Raw genomic sequence first — 17173 nt, 5'->3', positions numbered from 1 at the left:
GGATTTATCCTGTCTCTTTAAGGTTATGTTTGGTTCGAAGGAAAAAGTAGGGGAAGGAAGGAAAACTTAAGGAAACTTATACATGGCTTGTAAAAGTTTCCCCACATTTCCCTTTATTTCCCAACTTTTTCCTTCAAACCAAAAGAGGGCAAGCACATAAGGGCATTCAAGATTTAATATGAATCGGTATTTTGTGCCTATGACCACAGAAGATCCCTATAAAAACTCCATTTGGATTTTTTTTAAAGGCTTCAAATTCCATATTATTGAATCTACATTGCAAAACTCTTGTAAAATGAAATTAGAAATGACAGGCAAATTTATTTAGCATCATCAACACCACTAACAAGAAATGCAAAGAATAAGGAGAAACGGGTACAGTATGCAGCACATACAAGAACCAAAATAATAGAATATCAATTATTTGAAACACAAAATTCCAAACCACTCGATATTCACATTTCCCATCTCTGTAGAGTTGCTGTTTTGTTGTACTGAAACAAGAAATTAGGGTTTTAGTTGTAAATTAATGAGCTAAACTGAACCCAAGCCTGAACCTGAGCTCCTATGGTTAAATGAGCCTTAGCCAAGCTTGGGTGTGCTTGGCTTGCTTAGATAATAACAAACATAAATATTATAATCATGGTAAATAGAAAAAGATATAAAACTGTGAGAGATGTTGAGAAAGAAAAAAAGAAGAAAGAGGGACCAAAAACCCACTTAGTTTATTTAAAGTTTAAACACAGTGAATTAGTGATGGAATGACCCTACAACCAACCAATAGCATTAGACAACCTTCTCAGCTTATAATTTATTCTTCCATTAAGTAGATAAAAGGTGGAAAGAAAAGAAATAATAAAAAAGAACTAAGAAACCATTGGAAATCTTCCGGGAAGGGAGCAAGATAAGCCTACCTTTTCTTTATCTTAGAACCAATAAGAAACCAGAACGAGGATCCAAAAGCCAACCACCAATGCATCTCTTTCCTTGGATCCAGAAACCAAACACAGATACATCGTTTATCCCTTTGCTAGCTGTTTTTTGTTTTATTTTCTTTCACTCTATCTCAATATTGATTCCGAAATAGTTCCATGTATCTGACGAGTTTGGGACTTATCATTTCAAGTAGATTGATGGATAAAAGCTTCAATTATTAGACTTGAAATAAGGAAGAGCTCAGTTAGGACCTGTTCTCAGAGCTTGCTTTGGCTGAATTTTGTCCACAGAGTTTTTGGTTCCAATGGGGCCTGGTGATGGCACCAATCCACTCGATGTCAAATATTTCATTTTGAGAAGGCACAGGTTTAAACCGCGGAAAACCAGGTTCTTCACATTGTATGTCAATGGGTCTTGTGTATATTATTCTGTCACTAATTATTAATCCACTAACTAGGTCTAGTGTATAACACCTGGCCCGTTTAGGGGCTAAAACTGCATCACCGGCACCAAAAAATTAAAAAACTTGGTAAAGGTAGGATTTGATCCACAATTTCTGTTAAAGAATAAAAGCCTGTTCAAGAACCTCGCCCAAGTGGTCTAGTGTTCGCTCCTTGTTGCCCCCATTATTTAATTAAATTAAATTTCAACAGAATGTATGGATGGGATTGTGTCCACTTGATCGAAACGGCTCTGATACTTTCCCAGAAAATCATTCAACATAAAAGCTTAAGCTGTTAAGCGAGGTCACTGAATAGGATTTTATTCTCTAACAATTTCCCCAAAGACCAGCGAGAGATCTTAGCGAGTCAGTTGGCATTTGGCACCTTCCACCACCAAGTACAGAGTGCAGGGTTTGTTGAGACAGATAGGGTCCCTATGGCTCCCTTACTTTTCTGCCATGTGAAAGTTGATCGCTCACATACCATCCTCCTCGCCCAATTACCAATGGAATTTGGGCATTTGTGCACCAAGGAGAAAATAGGGTTGGCCTTACAATATAATAATTCATGGTTCTTAAGCTTGACAAGTCGAGGTGGAACGTGTTTTCTTTCTCATTCATTGGTTTCAGAACTTGGGAAAACAAAGTGGGCATTTTCCATTTTCAATTCAATCTGCTATGGTGCTCTTGATTTACTCAATGAAAGTGTGATCATTTGATCACTATCCTTTCATGCTTAAGCTGTTTTTCTGGTCCCACAGAACAGTTCTTTAATTGATATTATGGAAAATTTATGTATATCCAAGTGAGAGTCTTGGTCTGATATTGAAGCAAGCAATAATGTGGGTTCTGTTTCCTGGTCAACTGCACAATGGTTCCACTCTCAAAAATGTTGTTGCAACAAACTTCATCAGGTCTGGGCCCAGTAATGCATTTCCTAGATAGGTTAGGCAATGATAAAAGTCAAAGGGGATTGTTTTATTTTGTCCAATAAAAAATCATTCAAATATCCATTAAAGAGTAAAGATCCTGCAATGGTGATTCAGCAGTTGGAAGAGTTCTCTTTGATTCCTCATGTTCATTCTTTCTAATAAATAAATCATTTAAATATTTGTTGAAGACCCTAATGTGACCATTCACTAAGAAGTCAATCTTCAAGCTTCTCCTTTCTAACCATCAATCATTTAAACACCTACAGAAGAAGATTCTAACGTGGTGATTGGCTTAGAAGGTCTTCTCACACTTTTGGGAAAATCTTTTAAAAACTCTAGACCCATACTCGTGTCACTGAGCAATTGGAGAACAGGAAAGGTTTGTATCTTTATTGCACCACTTATCTGGTTTCATATTGAAAAAGGAGATTTAGCCTTACACAATGAGGAATATTGTTTTAACTCCAAGGACCACATTTTTACTTTCTTTTCTTCTCATCTGTAGGGCTATAAAGCAGAGGATGTGTGTGAAGGGCTTGGCTTTTTAAAGGAAAGAATGGTATGACAAAGAATGTAAAGAACTTTTCATGATCTTAGTGACCAGCATTTTCCCACAAGATTCCAGTTAAAGACTCTCAAGAATCTTTGACAAATTCTATCCTCAGTCTTTATGGGTCCATCTTGATCAGGATGGCCCTTATCCAACCCAGTTGCCTGTTGACCCGTCTATGGTTTGACACTTGGCGCATTAGTGGGTCGGCACTGCACCGCCATTGGAAGGGTCCAGAATTGATATCCCAGTCTATGACTTCAAGTGAAACTGAGCAAATCACCATAACTACAAAATGCATGAGTTGCCCTTTTCTCTTCTAGTGATTTTGCAATGGTTTCTTAGGATTAGTGTCAATCTATAGGGTGGGGTTAACTTCTGACTTAAGAACTACCCATTTGAGTTGTATGATAGAGGTCTCTCCAGAAATATTCCCTTAGATATTCAATCTAATTACAAGAAAATTTGGATATTTCCTTGAAATATGAATCAACCTCAAGAGTCATTTCCATACCAACCACTGAAAAATGTGGAGGTTGGTTCCCTACTTCTCTTAGTAATAAAGAGAGGGAGTTCAATTTTCTTAGCAATGAAAAGAGAAGAAAAGAAAGAGTAGTAATTCAATTATTCGCCAGACAGTCAATGGTGCCTATTTTGGTAGGGTGGCAATTCAGGACCCCCAAGTCATAAGCTTGCCTAAATCTTTATTTTTTAATTAGTTTCTTTAGATTTTAAATTTGAGTCCTACTATGGTGAGGTTAAGTCACTGAAAAGGCAAACCTCAGCTTCTCATGTCATGGGAACTGATGTCCTAAGTGGGCACTTACCAAACAAAATCGTGGGATGTGTGTGGTTCATAGAGGTGAGCTTTATGGTAAAGCTTGAAACTCAAACTTCACCATTTGCCCTTTAAATTACTAATCCAAAAAGCCCATTAGCTAATCCAAAATAGTTGGGATTAAAGTGGAGTTTTGGAGTGATTATTGAAGAAGTGCTTACTCTAATAAGCACTCATGAGTATTTGATGAAAAGGCATTTATTTCAAGCAGGGGCAGTATGGGTATTTTCAAAACGATGTAACATGCCAAAATAGGCCAAAAAGGAAATAAGCATTTAAAAATAAATCCAAAATTTGGGACTCTCAAATAAGCATTTATTCACATTTATTTCCTAAACGCAAATAAGTGTTTATTGGTGTGGTTCCAGCCAAAAAGAAGTGCTTATTTTTAAGCACTCTCAAAGTTAGGCTGAGTTAAGTTGAGTTCCAACCGGATTAGTGCATACATTGAACTGCTGCAACTGGTGTTCCTAGTTTAACAATGGGCCAAATGTTCAATGGTGACATCAAATGTGTTATAAATATATCAATAAAAGCATGAAAATAAGAATGCATAGAAAATCAATATAGAAAAAAATGGTGGGATTATTATTGGTTCAAACTGCACTACTGATAAATTGTTTTACACTTTGGGCCCCAAGCCCAGATAAGGGAGGTAGGTTGTGTCAGGTTGGAAGCTGACATAACCCTTAACCCATCCAATATAGATGTATTAATCATCATTAGTTAACTAAAGAATCATTTAGGGGATTTCTGAATGTCTTTTTTTTTTGTTATTGTTTGTTTTTAAAATTACCACATCAGCATAAAAATAAACATCTTTTTGAATTATGTTTTTGTTTTGAAAAGCAAAGACAATTTTGTTTTGTTTCATTTTGAAATAATTGAAGTGATGGTTTCAAAACAAAAAACAAAGTTTTTCAAATGACTTGTTCGAAAACAAGGTTCTTTAAACCAGAAATTCTAGAGTACATTAATTAATTCCCGTTTTCAATATCGGAAATGAAACACATATGCAACCAAGAATATGTTTTCTGTGTTTTTATTTTAAGAACCAATTTATTTTTAAACTAGATGGTTTTAAAATTTACATTAAGAAAAAAATAATTTACATTAACAAAAACCCCTTAACTTATAAGTTTAAAATATAAATTAATGAAAAAATCTATATTACCAGAAATGCATGATATAAGAATAAGACTTAAAAAAATCACCCTCCAGAAAATTTGATAAATAACCACATGATTGATTACCATTTTTATGATACAGGTTGATTGGATACAAGCTTTTCTGAGATCATAGTTGAACCCATAAACTAATATGTGGAAATGATAAAATATAGTAATTAAATGGTCATCCGATTATTTGACCAAATAAACCAAACGCTTTATTTCTGAGAGGATGGGCGGTCGGTTCACTTTTAATTTGTGGGTGGAGAGGTGGCACATGGCACAACCCAGTGCCACTGAATCTCATGGACTACAGAAATTCTGGTAAGAATGGCAAATTTGGTGGACAATAACTGACCTCATTCCACTTCTAATGAAGGAAAAAAACCGAACCGGTCTAACAATTCAAAGAGGGTTGGACCACAAAACATTTTGTTTTCTTTTTTTTTTTTTTAATTTTGTGTGTGTATGTGTTTAACGGTTTATAAAAGAAGAGTTCGGATTCAATCCTTATAAGATTTTGTTAACACCACCTCATAGTTATTTACAACTGTGTATTAAGAATATCTCTATATTTATATACTTTTGTTCATGTAAAGATATCCTACAAATGATTGTAAAACGGTGTAAATTCGATCTTATGAGGACTGAATTCGAATTCATAAAGAATTCAATTTTCATGCAAAAACAATATAGAGAGACTAAGCAATGAAAGAGGCACAAACCTTGACAAGTTTTGAGTTCCGACGTCTCAATCGTGCGCATTCCCTTCAGAATTCAGATTCCTCACTTTTATCCTTCCATTCCATCTTTGGCTGTGTGGAATCAGAAAATATTTATATTTACATAGGAAAAATCTATAATACTTCAAAGATATGGTATCCAAAGAGTTTTCGGATATGATGTCATTTCGGTATCATAAAAGAAAACTAATATTTATTTAACATTTGTTGTAAATACTGAATTTTCTGTGGGCGTGCGGGAGAGGTTATCGGGCATGACTAGAAATCATGTGGGCTCTGCCCGCGCAGGTTCGAATCCTGCCGCCCACGTTTAATTTTCTTTCTACCAAAATAATCTTTTGCAAATTGCAGGCGGCTTGGTTGCGTAAAAGAGTTTGATTTTGATATGAATGTTATCATATATTCTTCTTCCAATTTTTAATTTTATATAATTTGCTTCTTGTTTTTTTTGCTTGGAAGGTTCATCGATCATCCATACAAACTGTATGTGGATGTGTTTCAATCTCCTTGTAGTTGCAGAAAGTCGTTTTGTTTTTTGGTGAACTTCGAAAGGAGCTTTTTCTCTAAGGAATATCATCTTTTCTACTTTCTTTCTTGGAAGAAACAATTATTAACAGAAGCTTTTAGAGATCAAGGGCTCCAACTATCTTGCAGATCTACATCACCTTGTCTTTTGTAGGCCAAATGTAGCTAATTGCTCACTACCAAAAACTTGAAAGACTTGTAAAGTTTAAGGTAGGCCGGTCCCTATGGACCCAATTTCAGAAAAAGGGTCGAATTTGAACCATGTTGGGTTAACTCTAAAAGTTTGGAAGTATCGGGCCGGGCTTTACTTCTCTCCTAACCATGGTCGGATGCATGTAAAATGCAGTTGGTCGGATGCATATCCTCCAACTGGGTAGAAGCCAAATATTTCTCCAAGTTTCAATATTCTTCTTTAACAATTTTATATATCGACCGATTCAAAGAGGCAATGCTTCCTGATTCTTATAGTTCCGTGTGTGGATATGCTCATATGCCCTAATGATATTAAGCTTTGAACATCCACATATTCCTTAGGCTTAATTTGGGAAGAATTGAAAATATGTATACAAATTTTATATTGTATATATTTGTATTTGCACTCTTACCAAACGGTGCTTTAATTTTTACTATTTCGCATATCAATTATTTTAAAAAGCAATACATATCGCAATCCGGACGAACTGGAGACAAAATCTGGCTGAACTATCTATCATGGTGGAACACGCCAATGCTCACTGTAGACTCTGAGACCCAGCTGTATTGAACACTCTCATGTTCAACCGTAATAGATAATTCAGCCATGTGTATGTTTTTGTCTCCAGCTAATCGGCTCCCTAGGTATCATACAATAAGGTATCGAAATAATTTAAACCTAGTGTAAACCTTTATCAACCAACAATAATTGTAACCAAAGCCCAGTTCTTTTTTTTTCAAAAAATATGTGGGTTATAGTGGGTCAAATCAAATCTTCTCTAAAATCACATCTCAAATGGAAGACATACAGAATTAGAAGCAAGCAGAATTGAGTTGTATATCATATACCAATTTTGGGGCTACATTCAGCCTCAGGAATGATTTGGGTCCCAAAAATCAAGATTAGCTGGGGCCAAAAGGAAATAAAATCAGATTGAGATGTGAATATATAACTATTAGTTAAAATGCACTGATTACTGATTTGGATATTGGATGGTTGGGAAGACAAAATTCTAATAAATTAAGTTCAAAAAGAGATGGACAGCGTCAAGGTGTTCCCACTTCCAACCATGAAATAATAATAGCCAGTCTAGCTGTGTGGATCAACCAAAGTAAACCATGTCCAGGAATTGTAGGACATCAGACCCATCAGTACATTTGTTGGAATTTGAAAGAAAATTAAATTGGAGTTGCAAAACGAAGGTAGAGGATAGGAATGAGATGACGGTTAGAAACTTCTGCGTCCTTACCAATAACAGAGCAGGCCACCAATTGATGGTTCATGTTTGGTGCGAAACGTAGGCTTTCCTCCTTTTGATTAATTATCACCACCGACCCCATGATATTGACTCTCTCTCTCTCTCTCTCTCTTTCAAAAATCAGAGCTACATTTGTTTACATTTTTTTACTGCTACTTTTGGTAAGCATTCAGTGCCCTCATTTAAGCATTGCTGAGGCATAAGATTAATAAGGGTTTGCTAACTTTGCTTTAGTTAAGTCTTCCATGATGAATGAAGGAAATATTCACAGAATATTCGATCTTAAGCAAATGACACGTGGCAAAGTCATGCCACACTTGTCATTGCTTAATTGCTCGACCGTCTTACTCACCTCCCTCTCTTCCCTCTCCCCCTCCACCATTCTGTTACTGTTTGTTTTGGGGTTTCAGATACTGTTACAGATAAACTCGCCTTCCTTTCAAGAATAAAGAGGTGGGCTCACTCAACCATAAAATTAAGTCGATAAGGCTCACCACAAGTCCCATAAGCATCTCTCTCTCTCTCTCCAAACACCCCTTGCTTTTCTTCTTGGGTGGTACTACTTTGTTTGAAAGCGGTCCCATGAGGAATTGACTGATAGAAGGCAGCTCAAATAGAGTAGAGGCCTGCTCACGTTGAGAGTCATCAGACCCATTTCTCAGCTATGGAGCATACTCAAACGAGTATGAGTAACACCGGCCCTCAGTGTGTAGAGATAGACATGGAGGTGCACAAGGTTGTTCCACCTCCACCTAAAAGTACGTTCCAGAAGCTGAAGAACAGGCTCAAGGAGACCCTCTTCCCTGACGACCCTCTGCGCCAATTCAAAGGCCAACCTCTGAAGAAGAAATGGATTCTTGGTGCTCAATACATCTTTCCCATCCTCCAATGGGGCCCTAACTATAATCTCAAGCTTCTCAAGTCAGACATCATTTCAGGTCTTACCATTGCAAGCTTAGCCATTCCACAGGTAGCACCCAAATCTTCAGATTAACTGCTGCTTTTGATTGTTTTCTGAAGAATATATAGCTTGATGCCCATTTTGAGTTTTTTCTGTTCTTCAGGGGATCAGTTATGCTAAGTTGGCCAATCTGCCTCCCATCATAGGACTTTGTAAGTAATTCTCTTCTGCTGCAGTCTTAGCCCTCTATCACTTAAAGCTCAATGCAGTGTGATTTATGCTGTGTTGTATTGTATGTATACTTGTGTATGCACTGGTTGTGTAGACTCTAGCTTTGTGCCTCCACTTGTGTATGCTGTGCTTGGGAGCTCCAGGGATCTGGCAGTAGGCCCTGTTTCCATTGCTTCCCTGATTCTAGGATCTATGTTAAGGGAAGAAGTATCTCCTGCCCAAGAGCCTCTTCTGTTTCTTCAATTGGCTTTCACTTCAACCTTTTTTGCTGGTATCTTCCAAGCTTCCTTGGGAATTTTAAGGTGACAATTCCTTTTCTTTCTTTCTAATCTATTCTTTTTTTTTTTTTTATCGTTTGGCTCTTCCCAAGATTTTTGCTCTTTACATTAAGCATAAATGCTCAAGCGCTTTCTGAATTGTCACTGGTTTGATTGATTTCTGGCAGGCTTGGTTTCATAATTGACTTTCTCTCAAAAGCCATCCTTATTGGTTTCATGGCTGGTGCTGCAATTATAGTTTCTCTGCAACAGCTCAAGAGCCTTCTTGGGATTGTGCATTTCACCAACCAAATGGGCATAGTACCTGTTATGAGCTCTGTTTTCCACAGAACAGATGAGGTACTTGTTCCTCTTCTCCCTTTCATGGACCCTATAATCATCATCAAGCAAACAAGAAGATTTTAGCCAAATAATTAGAAAACCAGGAAGATTTGATTATGGGTTTCCATTAATTAGCTATCACATTTCTTCCCTGTTTGGTTTTTTGATTATAATCTGGGTTTGTGTTGTTGTTTTGGTGGTATGAGCACAGTGGTCATGGCAAACCATACTCATGGGCTTCTGCTTCCTTGTGTTGCTTCTCTTGGCCAGACACGTTGTAGGTTTTATTCCTCCTTACTATTAACTTCTGTCTGCATGCATAGAACGTTCTGTTTCTTCTTTCTTTTATTTTATTCTTTTCAAAATGACATATATGCCCCTCCATTATTTCTGAAACGGATTTGATTTCAGTTCACATGATGAATATTGTTGAAAAACAAAAAAAAAGTTCACATGATGAATATTGAATCACATAAGGTCTGTATTGGAGTGAGTACTAGCTCCATCTACTCCATGCCACGTGGCGCACGATCCTTGACCGGCTGGTTGATCAGAGAATCTCATCTCCACTTATGGTACCGCGATACGTCCTCGGAATGAGAGGCTTATCAAATAGTGGGCCTCTTGGACTTCATGGGCTTTATCCCCCTCGAAGAACTAACCATGGTTGATGGATGGACCAGGGGTTGTTGGATTGGAATCAGGTTTTGTCGTTCATACGACGAAATAAATGTTAGTACACTCCTTTGTGTTTCCCGAGGAAAAAAGATTCCGATACAAGGATATGTGACAAAAGTCTGAGCCTTTACAGAACTGTAGGGCTATAGGCCCATGGACCATCCAATCATGGTCCACAAATTCTAAATAAATAAAAGGCTTCAAATTGTCAGATCCAGACCCAAATGAAAAATCAGATGGCAAACCGGGTCAGTTGTGGTTTTATGGATCACCAAGGCCCGAATAGTTGAATGCATAATCCGGGTCAGCCATACAGTGGGCCCATCTTTAATGGGGGGAGACCGGAGACGCTTTAGATCAATCAGATATTCTCTGTTTTTAGAGGACCATCGTCCATCGATCTCATCACATCTCGTCTTATCTTCTTATATGGTGCAGAGCTTGAGAAAACCAAAGCTGTTTTGGGTATCAGCCGGAGCCCCACTTACCTCAGTGATCCTCTCCACCCTGCTGGTTTTCGCATTCAAAGCTCAAAATCATGGAATCAGCATCGTAAATTCTGGGGCCCACAATTCTCATTTTTTATTTTCTTTATTTTTATTTTATTATCATATACTTTTTTCTCTGGTGAATTTCGTAGATTGGGAAATTACAAGAAGGTCTGAATCCTCTCTCATGGAATATGCTTAGCTTTCAGAGAAGTCATCTGGGCCTGGTAGTAAGAACTGGACTCATCACTGGCATCATTTCACTTACTGTGAGTTCTCTTTTCTAGTTTTCTTTCGTCCCAACAATCCTTCCCGATTTATTAATTAAGAGAAGTAAAAATTGAAAATTAAATATTACTTGCAAACGCTAGAAGGAGGGCTTGAACCTCCGACCTTGTGGTTAACAGCCACACGCTCTAACCAACTGAGCTATTCCAGCAATTGTTACTTATCTAATGTACTTTAAATATTAATATAGTATATTACTGAGATGCACGTGCACCGCGATTTAGACAATGTGAAGCCCAAAATTTCATGAGCCCCAACGAAGCACGTTGACCGTGCAGCGTAGGCGGGGGAAAAGTCAAGAGTGTAGGAGCTCCGGACTCCTCACCCCTCAGGCTCTCAGCTGCTTGCTAGAATTGCTTCCAAACCACGTAGCTTCTTACACTAGACAGGCGTTGCTGATATTTTGAACAGGAAGGTATAGCAGTAGGACGAACATTCGCTGCTATCAGGGATTACCAGGTCGACGGAAACAAGGAGATGATGGCAATCGGGTTGATGAACATAGTTGGCTCCTGTACTTCTTGCTACATTACTACAGGTACCGCCCATTAATGAACTCCCTTTTGAGCCTTCTCCATACCATAGTCCATAGCTAGACTCCTTCCAGAAGTTCGATATCTGGGTTTCTGATGCAACTTTGGCTGGGTTTCAGGTGCTTTCTCTCGGTCAGCTGTTAATCACAATGCAGGGGCAAAGACTGCAGTATCCAACATAGTGATGGCTGTGACTGTAATGGTGACTCTCCTCTTTCTCATGCCCCTCTTCTGCTACACACCTAATGTAGTTCTTGGTGCCATCATTATCACCGCAGTTGTTGGCCTCATCGATGTCCCTGCAGCCTATCTTGTCTGGAAGATCGATAGATTCGATTTCTTTGTGTTGGTATCTGCTTTCCTAGGTGTCATCTTCATCTCTGCCCAGGGAGGCCTGGCCATTGCAGTAAGTCTGTTTGTTATAATGCTTCAACAGTTTTTCTTTGCAGATAACGTCTAAGATTCATTTAATGGGTAGGAGATGTGTATCTGGAGCATTCACATGGCATGCCTGTAAGACAAGTTTGATCTTTTAATTGCAGGTAGGGATCTCAATTTTCAAGATATTGTTACAGATCACTAGGCCCAAAACAGTGATGCTGGGAAATATTCCCGGGACGGATATCTATCGCAATCTCCATCACTACAAGGAAGCCAGAAGGATCCCAGGCTTTCTCATACTGAGCATTGAAGCTCCAGTTAATTTTGCTAATACCACTTACCTCAATGAAAGGTTTTCACCTGTTTCAAAATGCAGATCCTGTTCAATTCAATAATTAGGGTGGCAAAGGGCTGACTCAGGTTGAGCTGGACCTCGAATCACACACACCCAGAAGAAACAACAGGTTCAGTCAGTCAGCCAGTCGGGTCAAGGATTTGCAGCCCTAATTGAATGAAAAGATTCTTCCTAGGGAAATTCAATGATGATGCTGACCTCTCCTGACACTTCATCTTCTTCCACAGGATCTCGAGATGGATAGAAGAATATGAAGTAGAAGAAGAAGTTGCAAAGCAATCTAATCTTCATTATGTTATCCTAGACATGTCAGGTAATTAACTAATTTCTTCTAAAAAAAATATTTGTTATTTCAGTTAATTTTCTTAATCAGAAAAATAATTCTAGTCATCAGAAAATGACCCTCTATGTTGCCATTAATACAAACTTGTATCAAACAGAATTTGAATCATTTGATCATGATTTAGCATAACTGCACAATAAGTAGTGTCACCAGATATGCTGGAATTTTTCTTAAATTTCAACATGATCTGGAAAAGTCCTATGCACTACTACAATTTTGGTGCTAAACAGCTGAGATGATGAACCATCGACTTTCAACAGATTCATTTATTTCTGAGTGGTGGGCACCCATGAAGTGATAATTGCATAGTGTATGTGATAAACCACATGATAACTACCAGATAGCTAGTGTTAATGTCTTTGTCAACTGCAGTATTGTCAATATATTCCTTTTGAATTCTGGAAATCCAGCCTTTAGGTAATATGTGGTTGGTGGGGGATTTAGTTGCTTCCTAACATCTGTTCATTACCTATTTGGAGGCCATGTTCTATACTCTATTTGGTATCAAGTGTATCTCTGTTTGTCAATAGAAATTAAAAAAAAAAAAAAAAGATATTAGTTTTCAGCTTCAATCACAGAAGTGAATGTCATAATACCAATAATATATTTATCTTATGCTCATTTTTCAGCTGTAAGTGCCATAGATACAAGTGGATTGTCATTCATAAAGGATGTGAAGAAGGCCATGGAGAAGCGAGGTCTCGAGGCAAGTCAATTAGGAACGTACTTAACTCGAATTTTCTTCATTTCATTCACTGTATGATTACTAATACTATAATGGGGTCGTTGGCATCACAGCTTGTGTTGGTGAATCCTTTGGGTGAGGTGATGGAGAAATTGCAGAGAGCAAATAAAGCCCACGAGTTCATGGCCATGGATTCTCTCTTCTTGACAGTTGGAGAGGCTGTCGCTTCACTCTCGTTCACAGTGAAGGGGCGGACATCAAGCAATAATGTATAATTATGAAAAAGATTGAAGGGGGAAATAGTCATCATCTTTAATTCCTTTCAACTGAATGTTTCAAGGAATGACTCTTTGAGTTATATTTAGTAGCTGTTTGAGTTTGGTTTCTATCATAATTGACCTGAAGCTTGAGTTATACCAGCATGTCTTTTATTCAAAATTGAAGAACTTGAAAAATAAAAAAAAAAATAAAAATATTACTTCTAGGCAGCCCAGTGCATGAGCCTCCTGCCATTGCGAGGTCTGAGAAGGGACAGATGTACGCAGCCTTACCCTTGCACATACAGAAAGGCTGTTTTCAAGATTTTAACCCTGGTCACTCAGGGCGCAACTAAGGCCCGCCTTCTTAGAACAACATATTCTATGTCTACAAATCAAATCCTGAAAATGAGAAGGTTCAAAACACTATTATTAGGGATAATTACTTAAAACCCCCCTTTCTGATACACCTCCCTCCATTTTTACCCTAACCCTTAAACCAAATTTGTCAGAATTGAACCAGACACGGAGCCATTTTGGTCACTGGGTCAAAGGTTAAACGGTCGAATGATCCAATTTGACCAAATTAACTCGTTCAAATAAAAATTAAAAAAATAGCAAATAATTCCATATCATCTTTCAATTCTATTTTATATCAGAATAAAAAAGAACTATAAGTATTTTAGATTGTAACAGGTAATATAACACATGTTGAATTGTATCGTTGTATGATTATTGCTTATGCCAAATCTGGTCATTTTTGTTTTGCATTAGGTTTCCTTTGCACTTCCGCTTTATTATGTCATATTTGTTTTCTGCTTCCATTGAAACAACCTATTTATAGGCCTACGTTTCTCCTTTCGAACTACTTTAAAGTGCAAACTACCTTCTAAATTATGATTTCTTTCAAACCAAACCAGTTCACAAGTCGTAGTACTACAAGTGGTTAATTAGGTAGAAGTATCTTTACGAAACAGTTCGATCGGATCCTTATCATTTGGGAATTGGGACAAGAGAGGTACAGTCGTGGTCCGATTAGTATTTGCTCCAAAAATCAGAACAAGAACCCATCACCATCAGGGGTGCAACTTGGGTTGGAGCAAGTTAACATTTTACACTGTTTTGGGCTTAGATTTCAGATCAGGCCATTCAAATTTTGACAAAAGCCCATCCAATTTGCACCCCTATAACCTAATAACAAAACAACACTAGGGACATCAAAATTCTTCTTCTTTTTCTTTTTTTTTTTTTGGCCACCCATCCTCAGCACATAAGAAGAAAATGCACCAACCAAATCACATAAAGTTTGCTTACTTTTCATTAATTTAAGTTTCCTAAAATATATTTATCATTACATTCAACTAATCACGTCTTTTGTTGCACAATACAACGAATGCAGCATAGATTTTTCCAAGTTTTTAATAATTATATGAAGGAGCAAATTAACCAATGCTATGGACCAAATCTTACTTCAAGTGCCGAATGTGAAAAAGGAATAAGAGAACCCCCACTTCCCAATTCCCAAACAAATAAAAGCATACAACAGCAGTTAGGCCAGACAACAGAAAACCCCACCTACATCTGATATTACAAAGTTTATTTGTCCTGGAAAGCCTTGAAACATGTTCGAAAGTTAAAAGTGATGACAATTTTCACTAGAAAAGGTCACAAAAATCAGGAAAAATTCCCATTATTACAATATGACAAAAATAACTAAAAATAAAGTATCAATAGAGTTGTTAGACTCTTTGATATTATCCTTCCATTTATTTATCTTCTAATTCAAGAATAAAAGCTAAACTATCTAGCTCCCAAAGTTAATCAGGTTGAAGAGGTTTAAAATCCGACCAGTCTTCAAGTTTTGCTTCACTGGTTGAAGTCATGCATGTTCTGAGATGGAAAAACCAAGAACAGGACATGATGACAAGTTATTCCCAACATTGTCTTTACCTACCAAATCATTATATTACTCTGTTCACGAATTCCACTACAAGGTCCCCAAACTTGTAAGAAATCTGAGATTAGAAGATCCCATATAAGAAGGTCGTCATTTGCATCAAAATCCATTAGAAAATCTGAAGGATCATCTGCTTGCCAACTTGAAGATGATGGGTTTTCAGCACGGCCAATAGTCTCCCCACTTCCTTGGGGCACTTCAGTTGTGGCATTTTGCATAGCCTTCACCTCTCCAGATTCACTGAGTTCTTTGCGTTGCCCCTCAACCTTCGATCCCTTGATCATACATGTTTCCCCCACATCATATTTTCCAGTAAAATAACCATCAATTTGTTGAATTCCACAGCTAGAGACTTGCAGGAAATCTGGGTTTAGAGGATCTGACATGAGAAGACCTGTCTATATTGAAATCCAGTACTGGAAAATCATCAAAAGGATCATCTACTTGTTGAGTTGAAGAGGATGGGTTCTTAACCTTGCCAAGTCTCCATAGTTATCTCATTCATCCGATTTCCCTCTTTTCCTTCTATCTGCTGTGGAAGAACAACCTTGTTCCACCTTATGTCTTTAATGGAAATAACATCAGGATTTTTTACCATCAATGGGGGTTCTTGAAACATGAAATTCTTCACAGGCTTCTCCTTCTCCGATTCGCCGGTTCGTTTATTTAGCCTCTCAACTTGCAATATTCTCTTGATCAAATTGTTATTCCAGTGGTTCTTGATTTCATTATTGTTGGGAAAAATGGGGTCACTGTAACTTTGGAGGAGAAGCTCTGAGACGCGTCTGAAGATACTATCTTTAGAACGTTATTTGCCCCCACTCAGTTTTACTGAGTTTGTTGTTGGGTTACAGGCAAATTCGTTCCCAGGATACAATAGAGCCATGGGTGAGAATCTGCAACCAGCAAAGTTGAAGAGTCTCCAGAGAAACCTTCTGTGAGACTGTAGCAGGCCGGACTGAGAGAGAGAGAGAGAGTGAGTGAATTTCGAAATTGTATGTTTTGAAGTCTGATTCATGCTACTTAATAATTTGTGAAGAGATATGAAGAAAAAGTAGGTGTTGGTTTAGAGAAGGCACCTTGAACAGTCACAATTTCAAACATTGTGACTGTTTAAAAAGTTTGAATTGTGCCTCTTGATCACACCCGATCGAATCGTGACCGTTGATCTCATCAACGGTCAGCAACGCACCAAAACCAAAGCCGCCCATCGCGAGTCATGCAGGTGCGAGCAAAGTGTGCCTCTAAAGCGCCTCATTGCGCCGCACACACGCGCGTGTGCGTTGTACGGTATCGAATCCCCATACTCTCCTCTACTAATTTTAAGGAATGTAAATCAGCTCCTATTGAAATACTGAAAACAAAACTTATAATTTTCCAATGTGGGACAAGTTCAAAACTGGGTTTTGTAAGAGAAAAACCGATTTTTCAATCAAGTGTGCAAGTGCAATTTCTCATGTAATTGATCAATCAAACCCATTGGATTTAATCTCTTATGAGATTAAAATCCAACAATTATCTGTTCGACCAGGTAGTCTTCCTGCTATAAGCGACCATCTGCAAAACCAAAATGTTTTTAGATTGTTGTTTCCTTATTCTTTCCATGTAAACTTGGTTTCCCACATAGTATAACATCATGGTTGAAGTAAATTCATTTTCTTAATTGTACTAATCAACTAACATAGGAGACCATCCTAATTTAATTCATCAAACTTATGAAGGAAATGATTTGGTATATACCTGTAGGTATACATATCTATATCTGTCTATACTACTATTAAAAGTGTGAATGAGGTCTAAATTCTGGATTTTTCTTTATTAAATTCATTCCTATTCACTCTCATTATCTCCTATATTTAGGGTATTAATTCTCATTCCCTCTCGTTATCAT

General features: G+C 37.6%; 1 protein-coding gene, 1 long non-coding RNA gene and 2 other non-coding genes across 4 annotated transcripts; 2 read left to right on the top strand and 2 right to left on the bottom strand.

Annotated features, from left to right (window-relative positions):
• Positions 1-288: 288 nt before the first annotated feature.
• Positions 289-7695, bottom strand: LOC148792139 (uncharacterized). The gene is made up of 3 exons (XR_016085453.1): positions 7578-7695; positions 5593-5682; positions 289-494 (listed from the first exon to the last, which is right to left on the bottom strand). It is a non-coding gene; the product is annotated as an uncharacterized LOC148792139 (long non-coding RNA).
• Positions 5838-5919, top strand: TRNAS-AGA (transfer RNA serine (anticodon AGA)). Its single transcript has one exon. It is a non-coding gene; the product is annotated as a tRNA-Ser (tRNA).
• Positions 7696-7798: 103 nt separating the features above from the next.
• Positions 7799-13482, top strand: AST91 (sulfate transporter 91). Its single transcript, XM_010276407.3, has 13 exons — positions 7799-8556; positions 8651-8699; positions 8813-9020; positions 9164-9335; positions 9529-9594; positions 10434-10547; positions 10636-10752; positions 11183-11309; positions 11424-11710; positions 11847-12037; positions 12268-12353; positions 13013-13089; positions 13182-13482. Exons 1-13 carry the CDS (start codon positions 8251-8253, stop codon positions 13341-13343), a joined length of 1962 nt encoding a protein of 653 aa, XP_010274709.1. The 5' UTR covers positions 7799-8250; the 3' UTR covers positions 13344-13482.
• Positions 10849-10922, bottom strand: TRNAN-GUU (transfer RNA asparagine (anticodon GUU)). Its single transcript has one exon. It is a non-coding gene; the product is annotated as a tRNA-Asn (tRNA).
• Positions 13483-17173: the final 3691 nt, after the last annotated feature.

Source organism: Nelumbo nucifera, chromosome 4, assembly GCF_055504915.1.
Source record: "Nelumbo nucifera cultivar China Antique chromosome 4, China Antique-T2T, whole genome shotgun sequence".
Classification (NCBI taxonomy): Eukaryota; Viridiplantae; Streptophyta; class Magnoliopsida; order Proteales; family Nelumbonaceae; genus Nelumbo; species Nelumbo nucifera.
Note: the sequence above shows the minus strand (reverse complement) of the source record. Positions and strands in the feature narration are given on the sequence as shown.

What these genes read in the sequence shown, in the direction of transcription:
- AST91 (XM_010276407.3), top strand. Translation starts at nt 8,251, where the DNA reads ATGGAGCATACTCAAACGAGTATGAGTAACACCGGCCCTCAGTGTGTA. An exon ending in AAAATCATGGAATCAGCATC is followed by an intron (nt 10,548 to 10,635) that starts GTAAATTCTGGG and finishes TGAATTTCGTAG; the next exon opens with ATTGGGAAATTACAAGAAGG. An exon ending in ACCACTTACCTCAATGAAAG is followed by an intron (nt 12,038 to 12,267) that starts GTTTTCACCTGT and finishes CTTCTTCCACAG; the next exon opens with GATCTCGAGATGGATAGAAG.